This window comes from Phodopus roborovskii, unplaced genomic scaffold, assembly GCF_943737965.1.
Source record: "Phodopus roborovskii unplaced genomic scaffold, PHOROB, whole genome shotgun sequence".
In the NCBI taxonomy this organism is placed as follows: Eukaryota; Metazoa; Chordata; class Mammalia; order Rodentia; family Cricetidae; genus Phodopus; species Phodopus roborovskii.
Genome location: NW_026126480.1, coordinates 35,772,338 through 35,791,988, shown reverse-complemented (window position 1 = coordinate 35,791,988; position 19,651 = coordinate 35,772,338). Strand labels below are relative to the sequence as shown.

The following is a 19,651-nucleotide window of genomic DNA, read 5'->3' as shown; positions in this document are numbered from 1 at the left end:
AGGCTCACTGACCACCAGTCACTTCCCTCCCTCAGCCATTTCACATTTTTTCAAGGACCATGCTCCAGTTTGTAACAACATTCTTGTGAATAACCAGACCTTAGCTTAGGGACTCAGCTGACAGACCTGAAGACTATTTTTCATTGAGTCTGATCTCACTATATAGCCCAGGCTGTCCTGGATCCCAGTGATCCTCCTAAATTCTGGGGTTACAGGCTATGAGCCACGACACCTGCCCCAGTGAAAGCAGCTAAATCATCTAAGACAATCTTCTATTTAATGGACTTACAGCAAGGGACTAGTAAGTTTACTATGGCTGAGGGCTTTGCCTACAATAGTGCCTCTATAGCAACTTCAATCCTTGCTGGGGTTTGTATTTATCCATGTACATACATACACACAACCACACACCAAACCTCAGACAAGGGACTTTTTATTAGTAAGGAGACAAAGACATTTGGCTGTGGAGACTGGAAGCTTCTCTGGCCTACACTGGCCCTGCCCTTGCACAGAAAGCTGGTCTTTGTAGATGTCCATGATGACCTGGGCTCCACCTGTGTCCCTGTGTCAGGGTGGCTAGGGCCCTCAAAGCACAGATCTAAGCTCTTTCCCAAAGAGCTGTTCCTGGACAAAGCCATGTACACAGGAACAGGTGGAAACTGCCTATACCACAGCAACACTGGCCCCTCAGGGTGGCCAAATGCCCCTGCCTTGTTTTGACACCTTAAATTCAAACAATCCCTGTTCTCCCAGCCAAAGGTCAGGAGGATTAAGGTTTTCTTGTGTTTTGCTTTACCATATAGTCCTGGCTGACCTAGAACTCTCTATGAAGAGCCACAAATTTGAGACCTGCCTGCCCCTGCCTCCTGAGTGCTGGAATTAAAGGTTGTACACTACTTTGCCCAGCTGAAGGAAGAGAGGCAGGATTTTAGAGCCAAGTCCAGCTTACTTAATTCTACAAGTAGGAAGTGCCTACTCTGTGCTAGGCAGTATTCTAAAAGCTGTGGCATAGCTCATACTGGAAAGGTTCCCAACACCTAGCCAAGAGTTTCCTGAGCATGAACATTACAGTCTTTAGTCTGTTTCTATCTATTCTCATCCTCCTCATCCCTCCCACCATTTCCCAGGCCTTTCTCTGCCTTCAGCAGCAAATACCACCCCCCTACCCTGGTTCTCTACCCTCCCTGGACCACCCATCACTCCATTATAACTGGTGACCCCTCCTGGAGGAGAGGCCTCGATCGATCATGCCCTATCCCAAAGGGCCTTAAGACCAGGTGCCCACGCTGATGCTTGATTCGAGCAGAGCTGTCACTGAAGCCCTTGCCACACTCTGCACACTTGTATGGCTTCTCCCCTGTATGTGTACGCCTGTGTTTGACTAGATCTGAGCTCCGGGGGAACTCCTTCCCACAGAAACCACACACATGAAGCTGGCTGGGTCCAGAGGGCCGGCCCCGCACTCGAGATTGAGGAGCTGTGGGTACTGGACCAGGTGGGTTATGTGGTCGCAGGAGAGTAGATGGCGGTGGTGGTCTGGTACGTTCGCCCTGATGGGTACGGAGGTGCTTGACTCGGGCGGAACTGTCAGCAAAGCCCTTGCCACATTCAGGACAGAGGTAGGGTTTCTCCCCTGTATGCACACGAAAGTGTTTGACCAGATCGGAGCTTCGGCGGAAGCCTTTGCCACACTCAGGACACTTGTGAGGCTTGTCACCTGCAAGTGGTGGGGGTGGCTCCCCAGCCTGTGGGCCCACAGGCTCTGGTTCTAAGCCAGGCAGGCCAAAGGACCCGTCACTGGAATGTGAAAGGCTTCGAGGGGTCAGTGAAGGGCTAGTGCCAAGAGGAGGTGGTGGGCTAAGGATGAGGGGGGCTACAGGGTAGGCTGACAAACTGAAGTCCTGTGGCTCCACATGGGTAAGGCGGTGACGAAGAAGGGTAGAGCCTAGGCTAAAGGTACGGCTACACTCTGGACAGGCATGAGGTCTCTGGCCACTGTGGGTGCGGAGATGCTTCACCCGGGCAGAGCTATCAGCAAAGCCCTTGCCACACTCAGGGCACAGGTAGGGCTTCTCACCTGTATGTACCCGCAGGTGCTTCACCAGGTCAGAGCCCCGGGCAAACTCCTTTCCACACACATCACAAGCAAAGGGTTTGGGTCCTAGGTGACTACGTTGGTGGCTCAGCAGGCTGCAGCTTAACACAAACCTTTTACCACAGTCAGTGCAGATATATGGCTTGTCCTGGGCCTTGGATCTTTGTGGAGCTGCTGGAGCTGCTGGAGATGGCTGCTGTCGGGGAACCACCGGCCGGGGGAGCTGCTCGCCTCTGTGTGTCCGCTGGTGCTTTATTCTGGCAGAACTGTCACCAAAGCCCTTGCCACAGATGCCACACTTGTAAGGCTTCTCTCCTGTGTGTGTCCGCTGGTGTTTTACCAGGTCAGAGCTCTGGCGGAAGCTTTTGCCACATTCACCACAAATAGTGGGGCGCTCACCAGCAGGAATCCGAGACCGAGGCATTTTGGGAGGACCTGAGGCGGGTGGCTGGACTCTATAGGGCTTCTCACCAGTGTGAGTTCGTTGGTGTTTGATTCGGGCTGAGCTATCCCCAAAGCCCTTGCCACAGACCCCACACTTGTAGGGCTTCTCCCCAGTATGGGTCCTCTGGTGTTTCACCAAATCTGACATCTGCCGGAAGCTCTTGCCACACTCACCACACACTGCAGCTCGGCCATTACTAGCCTGTCCACAGCGGGGTTCTCCCAGGACCCGGGGAGCTGCATATCGAGGCTGACGCTTCCCAAGTCTCTCTCGGGGAACCCATAAGTCATCCCAGCTTTGAATGCTTTCAGGTTTGAGAGGAGCATATCCTACTTCATGGCCTGGGGCTAACTGTTCCTCTTCCTTGAACTCTAAGCCATCCACATCCTGTGGACTATGTTCAAACTCTTCCACCAAAGAGGTCTCCATGTTCTCACTCCCTAGACCTGGGCAAAGAAAACAGAATTAGAAATCTCACCCCTTGTTTTTTATCTTTTAGTGCTTCTGGAGTGATACCCAAGGCCTCTCTACCTCTAGTGTTAACTTCCCCTGTAAGACTTCACAATGCATGATCTCCTGAATTTTTTCCCTCTCTACGGAGCTTAGGGAACACATTATCTGTCTCTCAATAATTATAAGTTCCACTATGCTACATCCCTAGCTCTTTTTGTTTTGGATAACTTGCCCAGGCTGGTATTAAACTTTCAATACTGCCGGGCATGGTGGCACATGCTTTTAACCACAGCACTGGGGCACTGGGGAGGCACAGGCAAGTGGATCGGACTTCAAGGCCAGCCAAGAAGGCTACATAGTAATAACTTGTTTCAAACCAAACACCACTCTCAGCCTACCAAGGGCTGGGATTGCACATGTACTACCATTCTGATTTACTGTTTTTAATCAATAATCACTGAATAATATGGGGCCCCCAAAACACTATTAATATTATCTTCCTTTTACACTCATGGAAACAAGGAGAACTACAGTAATTTTCTTTTTGTTTCCCTTTTTAAACTTTTCTAGCAGGCTTTCCCTTTAGTTTCCAACCAGCTCCCAAACCATGACATGGAAGCCTGTTCCACTAGCTCTTATAACTTAAGTTAACCTGTTTGTCTTCATCTACATTTTGCCTCAGGGCCTTTTACCTTTCTTTCTGCATGTCCTACACCATGCCTTGGCTGGGAGCAGCCTGGCTCGCAGCCTCAGATGTCTGTCTCTCAAGTTTTTTGAGACAGGGTTTCTCTGTATTGTTTTCGAGCCTGTCCTTGAACTAGCTCTGTAGACCAGGCTGGCCTCGAACTCACACAGATCCTCCTGCCTCTGCCTCCCAAGTGCTGGGATTAAAGGAATGAACCATCAGCCCCACCTATCCCTCTACTGCCTAAGGGTTGGCATTTCATTTTTATTAGACCAATCAGGTGACTTAGGCAAGCAAAGCAACATATCTTTACATAACTAAACAAATGCATAAGCAAATGTAACACATCGTTAAACAAATATTCCATGATATTTTTTTCTTTTCCTTTTTTTGTTTTGTTTTACAAGACTTTACAAGGCTGTCCTGGAACTATGCAGACCAGGCTGGCCTTGAAATCAAGACATCCATCTGCCTCTGCCTCCTGAGTGCTTGTATTAAGAACATTGGCCACCACCACCCAGCTTTTTTCTGCCCCAGACAGGGTTTCTCTTTGTATCCCTGGACGTACTGGAACTCACTTTGAGGATTAGGCTGGCCTCAAACTCAGAGATCTGTCTGCTTCTGCCTCTGACCCCCACGTACTGGAACTAAGGGGTATGTGCCTCCACTCCCAGCTAAAGTAATTTTCTTAAGATCGGAAGTTACAGAATAGGCGGCACTGTTTCTAATTCCCTTCTACCCAAGTCTGTGTTGAATTACAGTATCTCTATTTAGAAAGTTTTTGAATCTCTACTTTTTTCCTTCAGTTTTTGAAACATTCTTACTATACTGCCCAGGATGGCTTTAAATTCTCCATCCTCCTAGGATTACAGGTATGTGTCACTACCACTGGCTCTATTCGGTCCCTTCCAACTTCAATGATCCTGGCTGTACTTCCCTACAAATACTCTGGGGTGGCAGAAAAAGTAGCAATAACTGTAACTGCGGGTTCCTAACAACTCTGCTGTCACGAGACAGGCGATAGAGAAGTAAAAGAAAACGATGGAAAGGAATGGGGTTATTTGGAAAAGAATACAGAGACTAGTAGGAGTAAGCAAGGTCTGTAGTTAACACTAGGTTCACTAGGGCTTTTAGTAAAAATAAGGAGGGTGAGGAAGGTTTTGAGAAGGGAGCCAAGATTAGAGCTAGATTTACACCAGAATGGCTGCAGAAGGCCCGCTGAGGTGGAAAGGGCAGGGGAGGTTAGCACAATTGAGCCCGGAGGCCTGCACTAGAGCCGAGGCTGTAAGGATGAGTGAAGGCCCGCAGGGGAGGGGAGAACGTTGTGGAGGATGCCCGCACCTCGGCCTGGCACACAGTAGGCGCCCAGAGACGCCGGCTCCTTCCCCTCAGATTTTGCTCCCACGCACGGCTTTCCCGGGTCCCCAAAAGGCCATTACCTGTCCGTTCGGCGCCGCCCGCCGCCCTCACCTGTGCAGACGATTCTCAGCCGCTCCCAGTCCGCGGAGCTCGGCGCCACAGAGTTCGACCGCGTGCTGCACCGTCTGCCCACGACCGGGGCGCGGCTCCGATGACTCGGCGGACGCCCGCCGCCCCTTCCCCCGCGGCGCAGCAGGGACCCTGCGGCCAGCGGCTCCGGTGCTATCTCCGCGCCACGCCGGGAGGGGGCTCGGCCCACGTCCCGTCCCGGGCGCCGCGGGGCGGGACGGGAAGCGGAAGCACGGGCCGCAGCGAGCCGCTCTAGGACCCGGAGGAGCCGCGGGCTCTGCGGCGGCGGCGACGCCGGTGATCAGGACGACTGTAGCGGTGCCCTGCGGCGTTAGCGGCCTGCCTCCCCGGCTCGTCTAACTGGCGCGATGAGGCCCGCTGCCCGCTCAGGACAACGGGGAAAGAGCCCGGGGATGGGGTGGGGAGACTGGCAGACAAAGGGCTACGGAGACCCGGCGGGCGGGGCGGGGCGGGGCGCCGAGGCGGTGAAAACAAAGCCCAGCTTGGGGTGGGGGCTGGGCTGGTGCTCGACACCCAAGCCGAGCTCCAGCCTGCCTGGTCGTAGTCTAAAAGTCAAGACTGTTGGAGAGAGCTGAGGCACAGTGTCAGGAGCTAGAGACAAAGAGATGTAGAAACAGATAGGAGGCGTGGAGTCACCCAAGCGGAAGAATCTCAAGCCCTAAGATGCATAGACCCCGGAGGGAAACAGGCAGGAGGCAAAACAAAGGACCAAAGGCAGAGACAAAGGTAGAGAAACAAAGAAAGGCTGCCAGCTTTGCAAAGGCCAAACCCAGGGAGAGAGGGAAGACTCAAACCCTGCCTCCATCTTGGTCGGCCCACGTTCCATGGGACCCAGGCCCTAGAAGCCATCCCAGGATTTTGTGTTGTAGGCAGGTTTTCCTTTGTAGCGGTGAGTGTCTGGAGACTTCGGTCCTTCTACAAAGAGAGGGATAACGGGATTTTAAATTAATATGTATTCGCATCTTACATTAAAGCAGAAGTTTGAGATAAAGTTGTAATATGCATCATCTGTCCCTTGATTGCTACCAGTTTTAAAGAAAAGCATACAAATCATTAGGCCAACAATTGGTGCCAGTGGGATGGCCCAATGGGTAAAGGTGATTGTCTCCAAGCTTGATAGTCTTGAGTTCTGGCCAGGAAACCCATGTCCTGGGGGAAGAGTGAAAGTTGTCCTCTGACCGCCACATGCTCTCCTGCTCACATGCGGCCCCCCCCATTACTCCAAATTTAAGAAATTCTAACAAAAGCAAAAGAAAAAACTATAATGTCCTGGGTGTTGGTAATCCCAAAGATGGGAAAGAAAGACCACCTACCCAAATTATCATGGACAAATTAACTTAAGCAAGCCTCTTTATTCATGTAGATGGGCTGGCATCCCCTCAGGCAGGTTTCAAGAAGTCAGCATTGAACTGGGAAGGTAAGGCTTTAATGGCTCCAGGGTAGGGGGTTTCCAAATAGGGGATTTGGCAAATAGATGGGTTACAGAAGCAGAATACACAAGGTAGATAGAACAACAGGTGATTATAGTAACCTTTTAAAACAAGCAGGGTTACAAGATGGTCATAAACTTTTGAAACAAAGACATGGTTGCTATTGTCTGGAACAGGCAGCACAGAACCATTTATAGTTAAAATGGCCCAATTCTTGGAAAACAGATTTAATCACAAACAGGAATGAACCTAGTGTGACTTTACTATAAGATGGCTTTCAAGCCTGAAATGGAGGCAAGATGGTTGGTTCATCAGTGTCTTTAATACCAGCATTCAAACATAAAGGCAGGGTTTCTGTGAGTGCAAAGCCAGCCTAGCCTACATAGTGTGTTAGGTTTCTTTATTAACTTTCAGCATCCAGGCCATCCAGGACTACAGTCTTGAAAAGGGAAAATAATCTAACAAACAAAAGACACGTTTAAAAAATAATAGAGACCTGTTGGGGTTGAGGCTTTGGATTAACACTGCAAACACCATACCTGTTACTGTTGAGATGGAGCAGCACACTAATCCTACTAACCACAAAGCCAAAGAGGAAGATAATGCTGTGTGTCTTTGTCCAACAAATCCTCCTGCTAGCCACTTTCTTGAACATCCAGACAACAAAGCTGCCTTCAGGACCTGGCCAGAAGCCCCAGGAATGCCTAGGACACCTAGAATGTATGTATGCCAACCTCCAGCTTCAGACCCAGCTTGCCCAACAACAGATGGATATTTTAGAAAACTTGCAAGCATACCTGTCACAACTGGGCCCTGAGAGGGAGAGCAACAACAGTTTTCTCCCAGCCTTATGTTGCAACCTGTTGTTAAATCACCTGCCCCAATTCCATAAATAAACTGTGCAACATAGAAGAAGAAAAAAAATAATAGAGCCAGACCATGGTGGCATACACCTTTAATCCCAGTGTTTGGGAGGCAGAGGCAGGTGGACCTCTGTGAGTTGAAGACCAGTCTGGTCTACAGAGTTAGTTCCAGGACAGCCAGGGTTACATGGAGAACCCCTGTCTTGAAAAACGAAAGAAAGACAGAAAGAAAGAAAGAAAGAAAGAAAGAAAGAAAGAAAGAGAAAAAGAAAGAAAGAAAGAAAGAAAGAAAGAAAAAAAAAGAATGAATTTGGGACTGGAGAGGAGCTACACAAACATGATGACCAGAGTTCAAATCCTTGGCAATCATAAATGCCCCAATAGTGGCTTATCTGTAATCTCAGCATTCAGTAACAGGAGAAAAAGATTCCCCCAGAAAGAGCTTGCTATCCAGACTAACAATTCCAATAAACACACACACACACACAGGGTTAGGGTTATATCGTTCAGTGACAGAGTACATGCTGAATGTGCTGGACACCCTGGGATGATTTCTGTCAAGTGACAGTATGGCAAGACAGCATAAGGATGGTGGTGGTGGTATGTGTAACTATAACTGTTATTGGTAGATATCTGAGTACCCTGACTATCTTAGGACTTCCAAGTCCCAGCACAAGAAATTGGACAGACTTCTTTTTTTTAATTATTTATTTTATTTCATGTTTGTTGGTGTTTTGCCTGCATGTATGTCTGTGTGAGGGTATCAGGTCCTCTGGAACTGGAGTTACAGACAGCAATGAGCTGCCATGTGGGTGCTGGAAATTGAACCTAAATCCTCTGGAAAAGCAGTCAGTGCTCTTAACCGCTGAGCCATCTCTCCAGCCTTAGAAATTGGACAGATTTCTATAATTATATTTTGGTGTGTGTGAATGACAGGCTGAGTTCAACAATGGCTAGCTGTGAATGGAAAGTCCAAGACTCCAGTCCCATGAGACTGGTTGTCTGAGCGGGTCTTCTGTGTGTGCTGGAACCCTGAACAAGTAGGCTCCGATGCCAGTGAAGGGATGGTGTGCTGACCAGGCAAGGGCAAGCGGTGAAGAAAGAACCAGTGACCTTTCCTTCTCCCATTGTCCGTATACAGGCTTCCAGCAGAAGGTGTGGCCCGCATAAAGTGTGCCTTCTGCCTCAAGGTCTGGATTAAGGCGTGTGTCTTCCAGCCTCAAGATCCAGATCACAAGTGTGCCTGTCCTGAAACTCAATCTGTAGTTTTTTTAATGACAGGGTTTCTCTGTGTAACCCTGGCTGTTCTGGAACTGGCTTTCTAGACCAGTCTGGCCTTGAACTTAACAGAGACTTGCCTGCCTTTGCCTCTGCCTCCTGAGTGATGGGGCTAAAGGCATGCACCACCACACCCAGCACAAATTAGTAATTTTAAAGTTTAAAACATTATGTAAGAGAGTCACAGGAATCTGCATCATTCTGGGTGCCTGATATTTGTGGATTTTCTACTCTGATCCGAAAGATGTAAGCATGACCCCATCATCTACATTGTTAAAAGAAAAAAAAAAAAAAAAAAACAGAGACACTTTAAGAATGAATTTAGCCTTTTGAGGCTGCAGGACTCTTCAGCCTCAATGGACTGAAGCCTTCCCCCTTCCCTAGGGATGTTTTTATTTTTCTCAGTATTTACACTTTAGCCAGTTGATTGCTATATGCTCAGAACTTGAATGGGCCTTTAAAAAGACAATTCCAAAAGCAAAGTCTCCATTCATCAGGTACCACAGTTTCCTGGTTTCCGGAAGCAAATTTGTATAGGCTTTGTGTCCTTGGAAAAGTCCCAAACAAGGTTCACATGGGGGGGACAAAAGGTAGCTGCTGAACAAATGATGGATTAAGTCTAGGTGCTAGCTCTCTAAGCTAGGCCAGGTGTGGCCCAGTGGGGGATTAGGGCATTTGCTAACACTCCGGCACCAGGCAGGAATGCTGCCACAGATGTAGGTTAGTGACAGAATGTCTGCCTAGTGTGAAAGATTAAAATCTTCAGTACTGAAATCTTGTCCCAGCATTGAGCTGTTCAGTGAAGCAGGGGGAAGGAGAGTTCAAGACCAGCTTCATTCATACTCCACAAACAAAACAAAAAGCAAGATGTGCCTTTAATCCCAGGATTTGGGAGGCAGAAGCAACTGGATCTCTATAAGTCTGAAGCCTGCCAGGTCTACAGATGGAATTCCAGGCCAGATAATGTTACATAGAGTAAGACCCTGTCTCAAAGTAGAAATAAATAAAAACAAACAACCCCACCGACCTAAAACCATAGTACTGAGTGTGGTGGTTTACCCTGTAATCTGAGCTGAGGCAAGAGATTCCCTCCTCTAAGGCTAGTTTGGGCTACAAAGTGAGTTCAAGATCACCCTGACAATAAAGTGGGACCTTGTCAAACACATAGGCTGTGGTGGAGAATGAGCGATCTCATAATTGCTGTGTCAGGCTGGCCTTGAACAGAGCCCTGTAGATCTGATCCTCGAATTTCTGTACTTAGGAACAGGGGCCACAGGAGTGCATTGGCTGTACCTATTAGGACTTTTTGTTTGTTTAGTTGTTTGTTGTTTGTTTGAGACAGGGTCCCTCTGTGTAACAAGCTCTGGCTGTTCTGGTGATGAACCAAAAATTGAAATTAATAAAAGTTTAAAAACTTGGGCCCTAAATCTATACAGAGAAAGGGAACTTCTAATGGTAAAGGAAAATTTGACTCCATAAATCAGGAGTGCCATGGCTGGCGCCTGAGCCCGGCTCTCAGAGAAGAGGAGGTTAACTATCCAGCACTTATGTAAAACATTCCTTTGTCTGCTAATTGCTGGTCATAAAGGTCCCCTGATGGTTGTAAAGATCCCTCAGCCCAGGGGATAACTGACAGACCCTGTCACCCTGTAACCCTGCAACCCAATGCCCCTGTCTTACCTTACTCAAATGTATCTTACTTAAAATATATAGTTAGTGTTTTACTCTGTACTTTGTATGACCTTAAGTAACCATGCAAACTCTGGAATTTGTGGCCTTCAACCTCATGGTCTTCCCCTTTAAAAGACCAGTCATGGTCTTCCCTTTATGACTGGTTGGCATCTGATTCCCCCAGCCATGGAGTGAGATCCAAGCTGGTCAGCTTGAACAATAAAGAGAAACCTTTGTGTTTGCATCAGAATTGTCTGGCTCCTTGGGTTGGTCTGGGGCTCTTTGAACCTGGCACAACTCTGGAACTCACTTGGTAGACCAGGCTAGCCTCAAATTTGCAGAGATCTGCCTGCCTCTGCCTCCAGAGTGCTGTGATTAAAGGTGTGCACTATCAAAAAACCTGAGCCAATTCAGTTGAATCCCCAAAGTATAAAGACAGATTTGGAATTGGGTGTGGTCAAAGCTTTGAAAAATAAATTTCAAAATGTTATCCTAGGACTGAGGAGATGGCTCAGTGGGTAAAGTGCCTGCTGTTCAAACATTAAGACCTGAGTTAAGATCCCCACAACCAGCCAGGTGTTGGTGGTGCATGCCTTTGGTCGCAGCACTCGGGATGCAAAGGCATATCTCTGAGTTCGAGGCCAACCTGGTCTACAGTTCTACAGAGCTAGTTCTAGGACAGCCTCCAAAGCAATACAGAAAAACCCTGTCTCGAAAAAACAAAAACAATAATAACAACAACAAAAAGGTCCCCACAACCACATAAAAGCCAGGAGTGGTAGCAGGTCTGGCAAGTCTGTAACCTAAGTGCTGGTAGGAGAGTCAGAGTCAGGCAGCTGTTGGATGTTGGGAGCTCATTGACCATGCTTTGATGTTGGGGATTTACTGACTGGCCAGTCTAATCAAAACCGTAATCTCCAGCTCCAGTGAGAGACCATGTCTCAAAGACTAAGGTGAGAATGATTGAGGAAGGGGCTGGAGAGGTGGCTCAGTGATTAAGATTACTGACTGCTCTTCCAAAGGATCCAGGTTCAATACCCAGCACTCATATGACAGCTCATAACTGTCTGTAACTCCAGTTTTAGAGGATCCAACACCCTCACACAAACATACAGGAAGGCAGAATACCAATGCACATAAAATACAATTTTAAAAAAGGAGTAATTGAAGACATCCCATTATTATCTCTGGCTTCCACAGGTGAGTGTACCCACATACACATGTAAGAAATCACCAGTGAACTTTGTCTTTCATTGGACCCAAAGCATTTGTAGGAAGTACAGGTAATACCGCAATTGTTGTGCCCAGACTCTGAACCCCCAAAACCACCAAGACACTAGATATGATGCAAAAGCAAAGAGTCTTTAATTTACCAGTTAATTCGGGCCCACCATCCATTGACACAGCAAGTAAAATAGGAGGGATCCCAAGCAGCAGTGCAGCAGGCTTATGTTGGGGGTAGAGCGAGGGGGTGTTTAGGGGTCTGCTAGTTGCTTAGTAATAGTCGCAGAATTGGTGCAACTCTGGGATGGGGGAACCTGTTCTGAGCTGATTGGTCAGCTGCAGCTGCAGAAAGGTTGCTGTGCCTGGAGGTCATCCAAGGGTCATTGATACCTACTGTATTCCACTATTATCAGTAAAGCATATTCAAAGCCTGCCAGCTAACTTCTGATTGGTTCCTTACCACATGGAGGGTATCTGGCAGTTTACTCCCAGTAACTAGGGCAAGGTAGGCAGGGTGGGGAGGTAGGAGGCTCAGCACATCCTGCTGAGTCAGGGATGTACATCTTGCTGGGTCTTTTCTACAGCCTGTCATTGCTGCCAATGCAGGGAGCTGGGTAAGGGCCTGGACCCTTCAGTAATAAAGAAAACTTCACCTTAAAAAAGCATCTCTAGGGGCAGCAAGATGAGTCAGAGGGTAAAGTTACATGCCACCAAATATAACAACCTGAATTTGATCCCTGGGACACTCATGGGGTGGCAGCAGAGAGCTGATTATGGCAAGTTGTCTCTTGGCCTCCATACTTACAGTATGACATGCACACCCCCCCACAGTAAATAAAAAAATTTAATCTCAGCCCTTGAGAAGCAGAAGCAGAAGCAGAAGCAAGGAGAGCTCTGTGAGTTTTAGGCCAGTCTGATCCATACAGAGCAAGCTCCAGGCCAGCCAAGGAAATATAGTGAGACCCTGTCTCAAAAAACAAAACAGCTAGGTGTTGGTGGTGCACAGGGGAGGCAGAGGCAGGAGGATCTCTGTGAGTTCCAGGCTACAGATCGAGTTCCAAAGCTACACAGAGAAACCCTGTCTCAAAAAAAAAAAGAAGAAGAAGAAAGAGAAGAAGAAAAGAAAAAAGACCCAAAACAACAACAAAACCCAAAAATATACATAAATGCCTATGTAGAGGCATAGAAGAAAATCTAGAAGAATATGTATTAAACTGATGTTATATTAATGCAGAGATATAAGGTTAAAAGTTTCTAATTCATATAAAATTTAATTAGCATATAAAATAACAGGTTTCCTAATGGAGTTTTTGTTTGTTTTTTTGTCTTTTGAGACAAGGTTTCTCTGTGTTGTCCTGGCTGTCCTAGAACATGCTCTGTCCACCGGGCTAGCCTTGTCCTGAGTGCTGATATTGAAGTAAGTATGCCATCTCTCCAGACCCCACCTCTTCTCTTAAAGCCTTTCTCCCCATCTCATGGGCCCCTTCCTACTCTGCTGACCTCTACCCACATACACATTCATCCAAATACACACATTTAACAATCAGAAGCTAGGATCTTCACATGAGAGAACATAGGCTGTTTGTCTTTTCAAGCCTGGTTTGCCTCATTTAATGTAACATTTTCCAGTTCTACCCCACTTTCCTGAAATTTTCATAATTATATTTTCTTTAGAGAAGAATAAAACCCAATTGTGTATAAACACTACACTTAATTACCCATTCATTTCCCGTGAAAAGATATGTATGGGATGGGCAAGTCCTCCTGTGGCTAGATTACATCCTCTGAGTATGCAGCCAGAATGGTTACAGCTGGGTCATATGGTAAGTCTAGATTGATTTTTGTTTGTTTTGAGCAGGGTTGTTCTATGACATAGAGTCTATGTAGTCCTGCCTGGCCTGGAACTTGTTATGTAAACCAGGCTGATCTACAATCCACAGAGATCTACCTGCCTCTGCCTCCCTAATGCTACTACTAGTAAAGGCATAGGTTACCACACCCTGCATTTTTAGTGTTTTTAAAAACTTTATTGTTTTATTTATATATTTCCCCTGTATATACATCTATGCACCACCAGTATGCCTGGTATTCAGAAGCCTGCATTGAATTCTCTAGAATCACAGTTGGTGATGGTTATGAGCCACCAGGGGTGCTGGGGATTGAACCAGGGTCCTCTGCAAGAGCAGCAAGTATTTTTAACCACTGGAACACGTCTCCAACCCCTATTTTTAGTTTAGATAAACATTACATTGATTTCCATAGTATCAGTAATAGTTCTCACTCTCCACAGGAATGGATAAGGCTGTCCCTTTCCCACATTTCCCCCAGAATTTATTGTCATGTTTTCTTGATAATAGCCATTCCGACTGGGGTGAGTTGGAATATCAAAACAGTTGTTTTTTTTCCATTAATTTATTGGTGTGTATGAGTGTGATGAGATAGAAAGGTCTCACCAAGGCACGGTGAGAGAACAAAGGGCAGCTTTATGGAGTTGGCTCTCTCTATCCCTATTTTTGTGGGTCACAGGAGTTGAACTCAGGGTACCAGCAGTGTGCAACAAGCACCTTTATCTACTGACCAACTCTCCAGCCCTCCTCAGAGCAGCTTTCATCCTCCTTCCCTTGAAGGCTGGGATGTCGGAATATCTTGTGAGAACCACTTGCTTAGTGCATTTTTCTGTGTGTTTGTGTTGACTGGCAGGTTTATTTATTTGTTGTTTGAAGTGAGAATTTACAAAAGTCTTTATTCTGGGATTCAACGGGAAATACAGACTCATGAATACAGGACAAGGTAGAAACCACCATGGATCCAGCTGCCCTGTCCTGCTGTTCTGCCCAGGGGAGATTTGAACAACCACAAGGCTATCTTCTGCTCTGACCTCCAAAGAGAGAGAGAGCCCCCCCCCCTTTCCTTATCAGAAGTCATGTCAGAAGACAAGAAACCACGCCCTAAGGCCAGTACTCCAAATCTATTGGCAGAAAAAATTCCCACAACACTTGTTTGTTTATAGTTCTCTCTGTGTCCCTCTCTACCCACCCCTTCTCTGATTGTGTACCTTTGCCTTACTCCCTTGGGACAGGGTGTGTGATTGAACCCAGGACTTGCCCTTTGGCAGCCAGGTTGTCAGCCAGCAAACCCCAACCATCCTCCTGTCTCTGTTCTGACCCCCATCCCTGCACTGGGTTCTAAGTTCATTTTCACCTAGTATTGTGATGTAGGCTTTCACCTACTTATCTGTCTTGCTAGTTCAAAAAACACAGTGCTACAGAGCTGAGCTCAGGTCCTCAAGGTCGCATAGCAAATGTTACCATTGAGCCTGCTTCCCAGACCCCAGCCTCTCTTTTTTATAATTCTTTCGTCTTCCTCCTCCTCCTTTTTCCTTCTTTTTCTTCCTTCTTCTCCTTGCTCCCCTCTTCCTCCGCCTCTTCTTCCTTTTTGGTTGAGACAGGGTTTCTCTGCATAGCTCTGATTACCCTGGAACTAGAACTCTCACTGTAGACCAGGCTGGCTTTGAATTGAGAGATCTGCCTGCCTCTTCCTCCTGAGTATTAAGATTAAAGGTGTACACTGTGCCAAGATTTTTTTCCCTATGGTTTATTTATTTTTATGGGCTCAAGGGATAGCTCATAACCATCTGTAACTCCAGCTCCAGGGAACCTGATGCTTTCTGGCATCCAAATGCACCTATATACATGTGGTAAACACACACATAAAAATAAAATATTCTTAGCCAGGCATTGGTGGCTCACACCTTTAATCCCAGCACTCGGGAGGGCAGAGGCAAGCAGATCTCTGTGAGTTCAAGGCCAGCCTGGTATACACAGAGAGAGTTCCAGGACAACCTCCAAAGCAATACAGAGAAACCATGTCTTGAAACCTCCTCCCAAAAAATATATATGTTCTTAAAGATTTGTTTTTAATTATGTATATGTATGTATGTGCACAGGAATGTAATTGCCCATGGGGGCCTGAGGAATTGGATCTCCTGGAGCTGGAGCTACAGGCAGGTGTGAGCTGATGTGGACGCTGGGAACTGCATTCAGGTCCTCTGCAGAGCAACACGGGTCCCCTGCAGAGCAACATGTACTCTTAATCACTGAGCCATCTCTCCAGCTCCTGCAATCCTTAACCCATGTCTGAAATATAGCTAGCTGGTGAAAATTTTCTCCCATTTTGTAGTCTGTGTTCTCTTTGTAGTTTCCTTTGCATGGAGAGGCCTTCTACTTTTATAGACTACCATGTCAATTCTTGGGACTATTTTCTGTGCTACTGGGTCTCTAGTCAGACATTTCTTTCCTGTACCTAAATCCTGAAGTGTTTCCCTTTAGCAGTTTCAATGTTTCTGGGTTTTTTTATTTAATTTTTAAATTTTTATTTTAATTCATGTGTATGAATGTATATATGCCTGGGCACCATGTAAACTGACTTTTGTAGTAAAGTCATCTTCATAATTATCGAGATCCTTTGGGATCCAGCCCCAAGACTCTCTCCAAGGTTCAGACAGGACACAGCAGCAAGTGAAGGGAACTTTAAAACAAAAAATAGTTTACTGACATTTGCATTGGTATTTTGCCTGCACGAATGTCTATGTGGGAGTGCCAGATCTTGGAGTTAGAGGAAGTTAGCTGCCATGTGGGTGCTGGGAGTTGAATCCAGGTCCTCTGGAAGAACAGTCAGTGCTCTTAAGTGTTGAACAATCTCTCCAGTCCCTGCAAAGGGGGCTTTTAATATCTGAGTGTGAATGAATTCTCTCATACACTATGCTGTTCCAAACAAGTCTCCTTATTCTTCTGTCTCTGTTCTAACCCTCCTATTCTCATTCTAATTCCTCCTAGCTTCTTTTTTCTATCTTCATCTCCTCTAGTCTAAAAACTCTCTTTTTAACAGGACCCTTGAAGTGACACATTACAGAAGTTACATCTCATTGGTCAAAAGCATATTCCTAGGGTAAGCAATAGGGAGCTGAGCTAATACCATGGCAACAGAAGGTTCCAAGGAGTAAGACCATGACTAAAGGGCAGGGGTACAGCGCCCATTGAGATAAACTTTGAGACATAGGTATTTGTTAGCTGATTTGTCAAACAAAAAATTGGCATGCTTTTCTTAGGGTGTTTTGTGTAGCAACCTGGTTAGACATCTGTGACTCTTGCCTTGTGCATAGCTGTAAAGTTTTAAACTTATGATCTATTTACAAAAAACCTTTAGTCTAGTTTGAACTTGCTCTGAGGTGAAAGTGAGCTAATTGTGTACAGTTAGTCTGAGCAAAAGAACAAAGCAGGCTTTTAAGTGTCTACAGTCTTTGTGGGACAAATAGATCTAGTTATGAATCATGTCCCAGTATATGTTCTGTATATCAAAACTATATAGATAAGTGAAAAGTCATCTTCCTGGCCAACCACAGACATGTAAGCCCATTAGACTGAGGTACAATCATGAGATTACATATACATATCGCATGAAAATGCATGGTAATAGGGAAATACCACAGCTGTTATCGCACAAGTGAAATTACAGATGAAAGCAACAGTTTTCAGGGTCAGTGGTCCACAAGCCTTGTTGATGGGGTGCCCCATCAGAGAATACTTCCTCTGGTGGGTTGACATGTGAATTGTCCATTGCTAAAAGCTGTAATGGCCTCATGGCCCACAATAGCTTGATATATGCTCCAGACATACAATATTAATGCTGCCGGTCCAGGAGCATGGAAAGTCTATGGTTTAGAGTCTTCAATTTCTTCTTTCAGTGTCTTCAAGTTTTCCTTACAGGTCTTTCCCCCTTGGTTACGTTTATTGCTAGATAGTTTATGTACAGAACAAGTTTTACACAAATTCATAATGTGATCTACTTTTAGAAATATACTGTTATGGGTCCAGGGTCATTCAGAGATTCACCAGTCTGACCATTAATAAATTATAATAAAGAATAGGCTTTTATTTCATATACTGGTGCCGGGTCTACAACTAGGACTCGGGATTCCAAAGTGCAGCTGTATCTTGAATAATAAATGACCCAGAGATTGATATTGGGCTTTGAGCTTCAAGCTGAATATCAGAAAAGCAAAGCACCTGGCCATCAGCTTGTGCCTCTACCTCAGGCTGAATGGGCCAGTCCTGTCTTCACAAGCTCTCACCAAGCCTCAGCGTAACTGGAGAGAGAATGAATGCCTCTCTGAGACCTTGCTTCTTCTATCTTATATATTTCCCTAATGTTGGGATTAAAGATGTGACCTATAATTCTCTTTTAGACTGATTCACTCTTGTGTAGATCTGGGTGGACTTGGACTCAGAGAGATCCATCTATCTCATAATCCTGAGTCCCAGGATTAAAGGTGTACACCACCACCTCCTAGCTTCTGGCTGCTGGGATTAAGGTGTGTGCCTGGCTTCTAAGGCTTGTGGCTGACTTTGCTTTCTGAATCCTCAGTCAAGTTTAATAAATCATAAATAATATATCACTACATGTAGCACCCAACCAGAAGTTTGTGAAGGCAAATAATACAAAATTACAGTCTGTCTAGTACAAGCAGAATGCCCTATGGAGCAAAGCAAATTTGATTTACAGAAGCAAAAACAGCAGTTGACCTTACAATCTTGCATAAACAACAGTTTTGTTAAAATTATACAAGACTAGGCAATTACAAAAATCAACCCCTAAACCCTTAACAGCCCTTACCATTTCGAAGTACAATTTTGCCTTATAGTTCTCTCTCTCTCTCTCCCTCTCTCTCTCTCCCTCTCTCTCTCTCTCTCTCTCTCTCTCTCTCTTTGTGTGTATGTGTTTTGTTTTGTTTTTCTCTGTGGCTTTAGAGACTGTCCTGCCTGGAACTAGCTCTTGTAGACCAGGATGGTCTGGAACTCACAGAGATCTACTTACCTTTGCCTCCCGAATGCTGGAATTAAAGGCATGCACCATCACTGCTTGGTGCCTTATAGTTCTCTTAATACAATAATTTAAAATTTTTAAACATAATGTGAGTCATCAACATAAAGTTAGCCATGCCAATACATGTAAGCCTACGTCTAGGCAAAGGGAAAATCTAACACAATGGATATTAATATGGTTCTACCAGTGCAGTGATGTGTTAGTTTTACATTTTTCCTCTTCAGTTATTTCCCTCATTCCTTTTCTTTTGTAAAATTATTTTATTTTATATGTGTGGGTGTTTTGCCAGCATGTATCTGTGCACCACATGCATGCACTGCCTGAAGAGACCAGAAGAGGGCATCAAATACCCTAGAACTGGAGTTAGAAATATTTGTCGGTAACCCTGTGAGTACTGGGAACTGGTCCTGTGAAAGAGCGGCCAGTGTTCTTAATCACTGAGCCATCTCTCCAGTCCCTAATGTCCTCATTTGGCAGCATGTTGACTGCAAAAATAAATAAGTGAATGAATAGCAGACTTCTTGGTTTATTTTTACTTTGTTTTGGGGGCTTTTTGTTTGTTTGTTTTGTTTTTGAGACAGTCCTGGCTGTCCTGGAACCCACTCTGTAGAGCAGATTGGGTCACTGAGATCCATCTGCCTCTGCCTCCCAATACTGGAATTAAACGCATGCACCACCACCACCCTGCTCTGAAACTGTAATCAAGCTCCCAGGTAAATGCTTTCTTTTGTTACCTTGGTCATTGTTTCTTCACAAGAATAGAATAGTGACCAAGACAGTCTGAAGGAGGCCTAAGGCAGCCTCGATAACATTTTTATTTTTTTCTATTTCGTTTGTTTTCGTTAATTTTTGAGATAGGGCTTCTCTGTGTAACAGCCCTGGCAGTCCTGAAACTAGCTCTGTAGACCAGGGTAGCCTCAAACTCACAGAGATCCGCCTGCCTCTGCCTCCAGAGTGCTGGTATTAAAAGTGTGTGCCACCACTGCCTGGCAGGAGTGGGTTCAAAGTTCACCCTCAGTAATACATTTACTCCAACAAGGTCACACTTTCTTTTTTTAACATTTATTTCGTATATGGTGTTCTGTCTGCATGTATGCCTGCAGGCCAGAAGAGGGC

At 45.8% G+C, this 19,651-nt stretch overlaps 1 protein-coding gene across 2 annotated transcripts; it reads right to left on the bottom strand.

Moving 5' to 3' along the window:
- Positions 1 to 417: 417 nt before the first annotated feature.
- On the bottom strand, positions 418 to 5,362 carry Znf48 (zinc finger protein 48). Of its 2 annotated transcripts, none has more exons than XM_051193002.1 (2): positions 5,149 to 5,362; positions 418 to 2,986 (listed from the first exon to the last, which is right to left on the bottom strand). In XM_051193002.1, the coding sequence occupies exon 2, from the start codon at positions 2,967 to 2,969 to the stop codon at positions 1,197 to 1,199; it is 1,773 nt and encodes a 590-aa protein (XP_051048959.1). In that variant the 5' UTR covers positions 2,970 to 2,986; positions 5,149 to 5,362; the 3' UTR covers positions 418 to 1,196. The 2 variants fall into 2 exon arrangements, with proteins under 2 accessions (XP_051048959.1, XP_051048958.1); XM_051193001.1 differs by having other exon boundaries at positions 5,118 to 5,273.
- Positions 5,363 to 19,651: the final 14,289 nt, after the last annotated feature.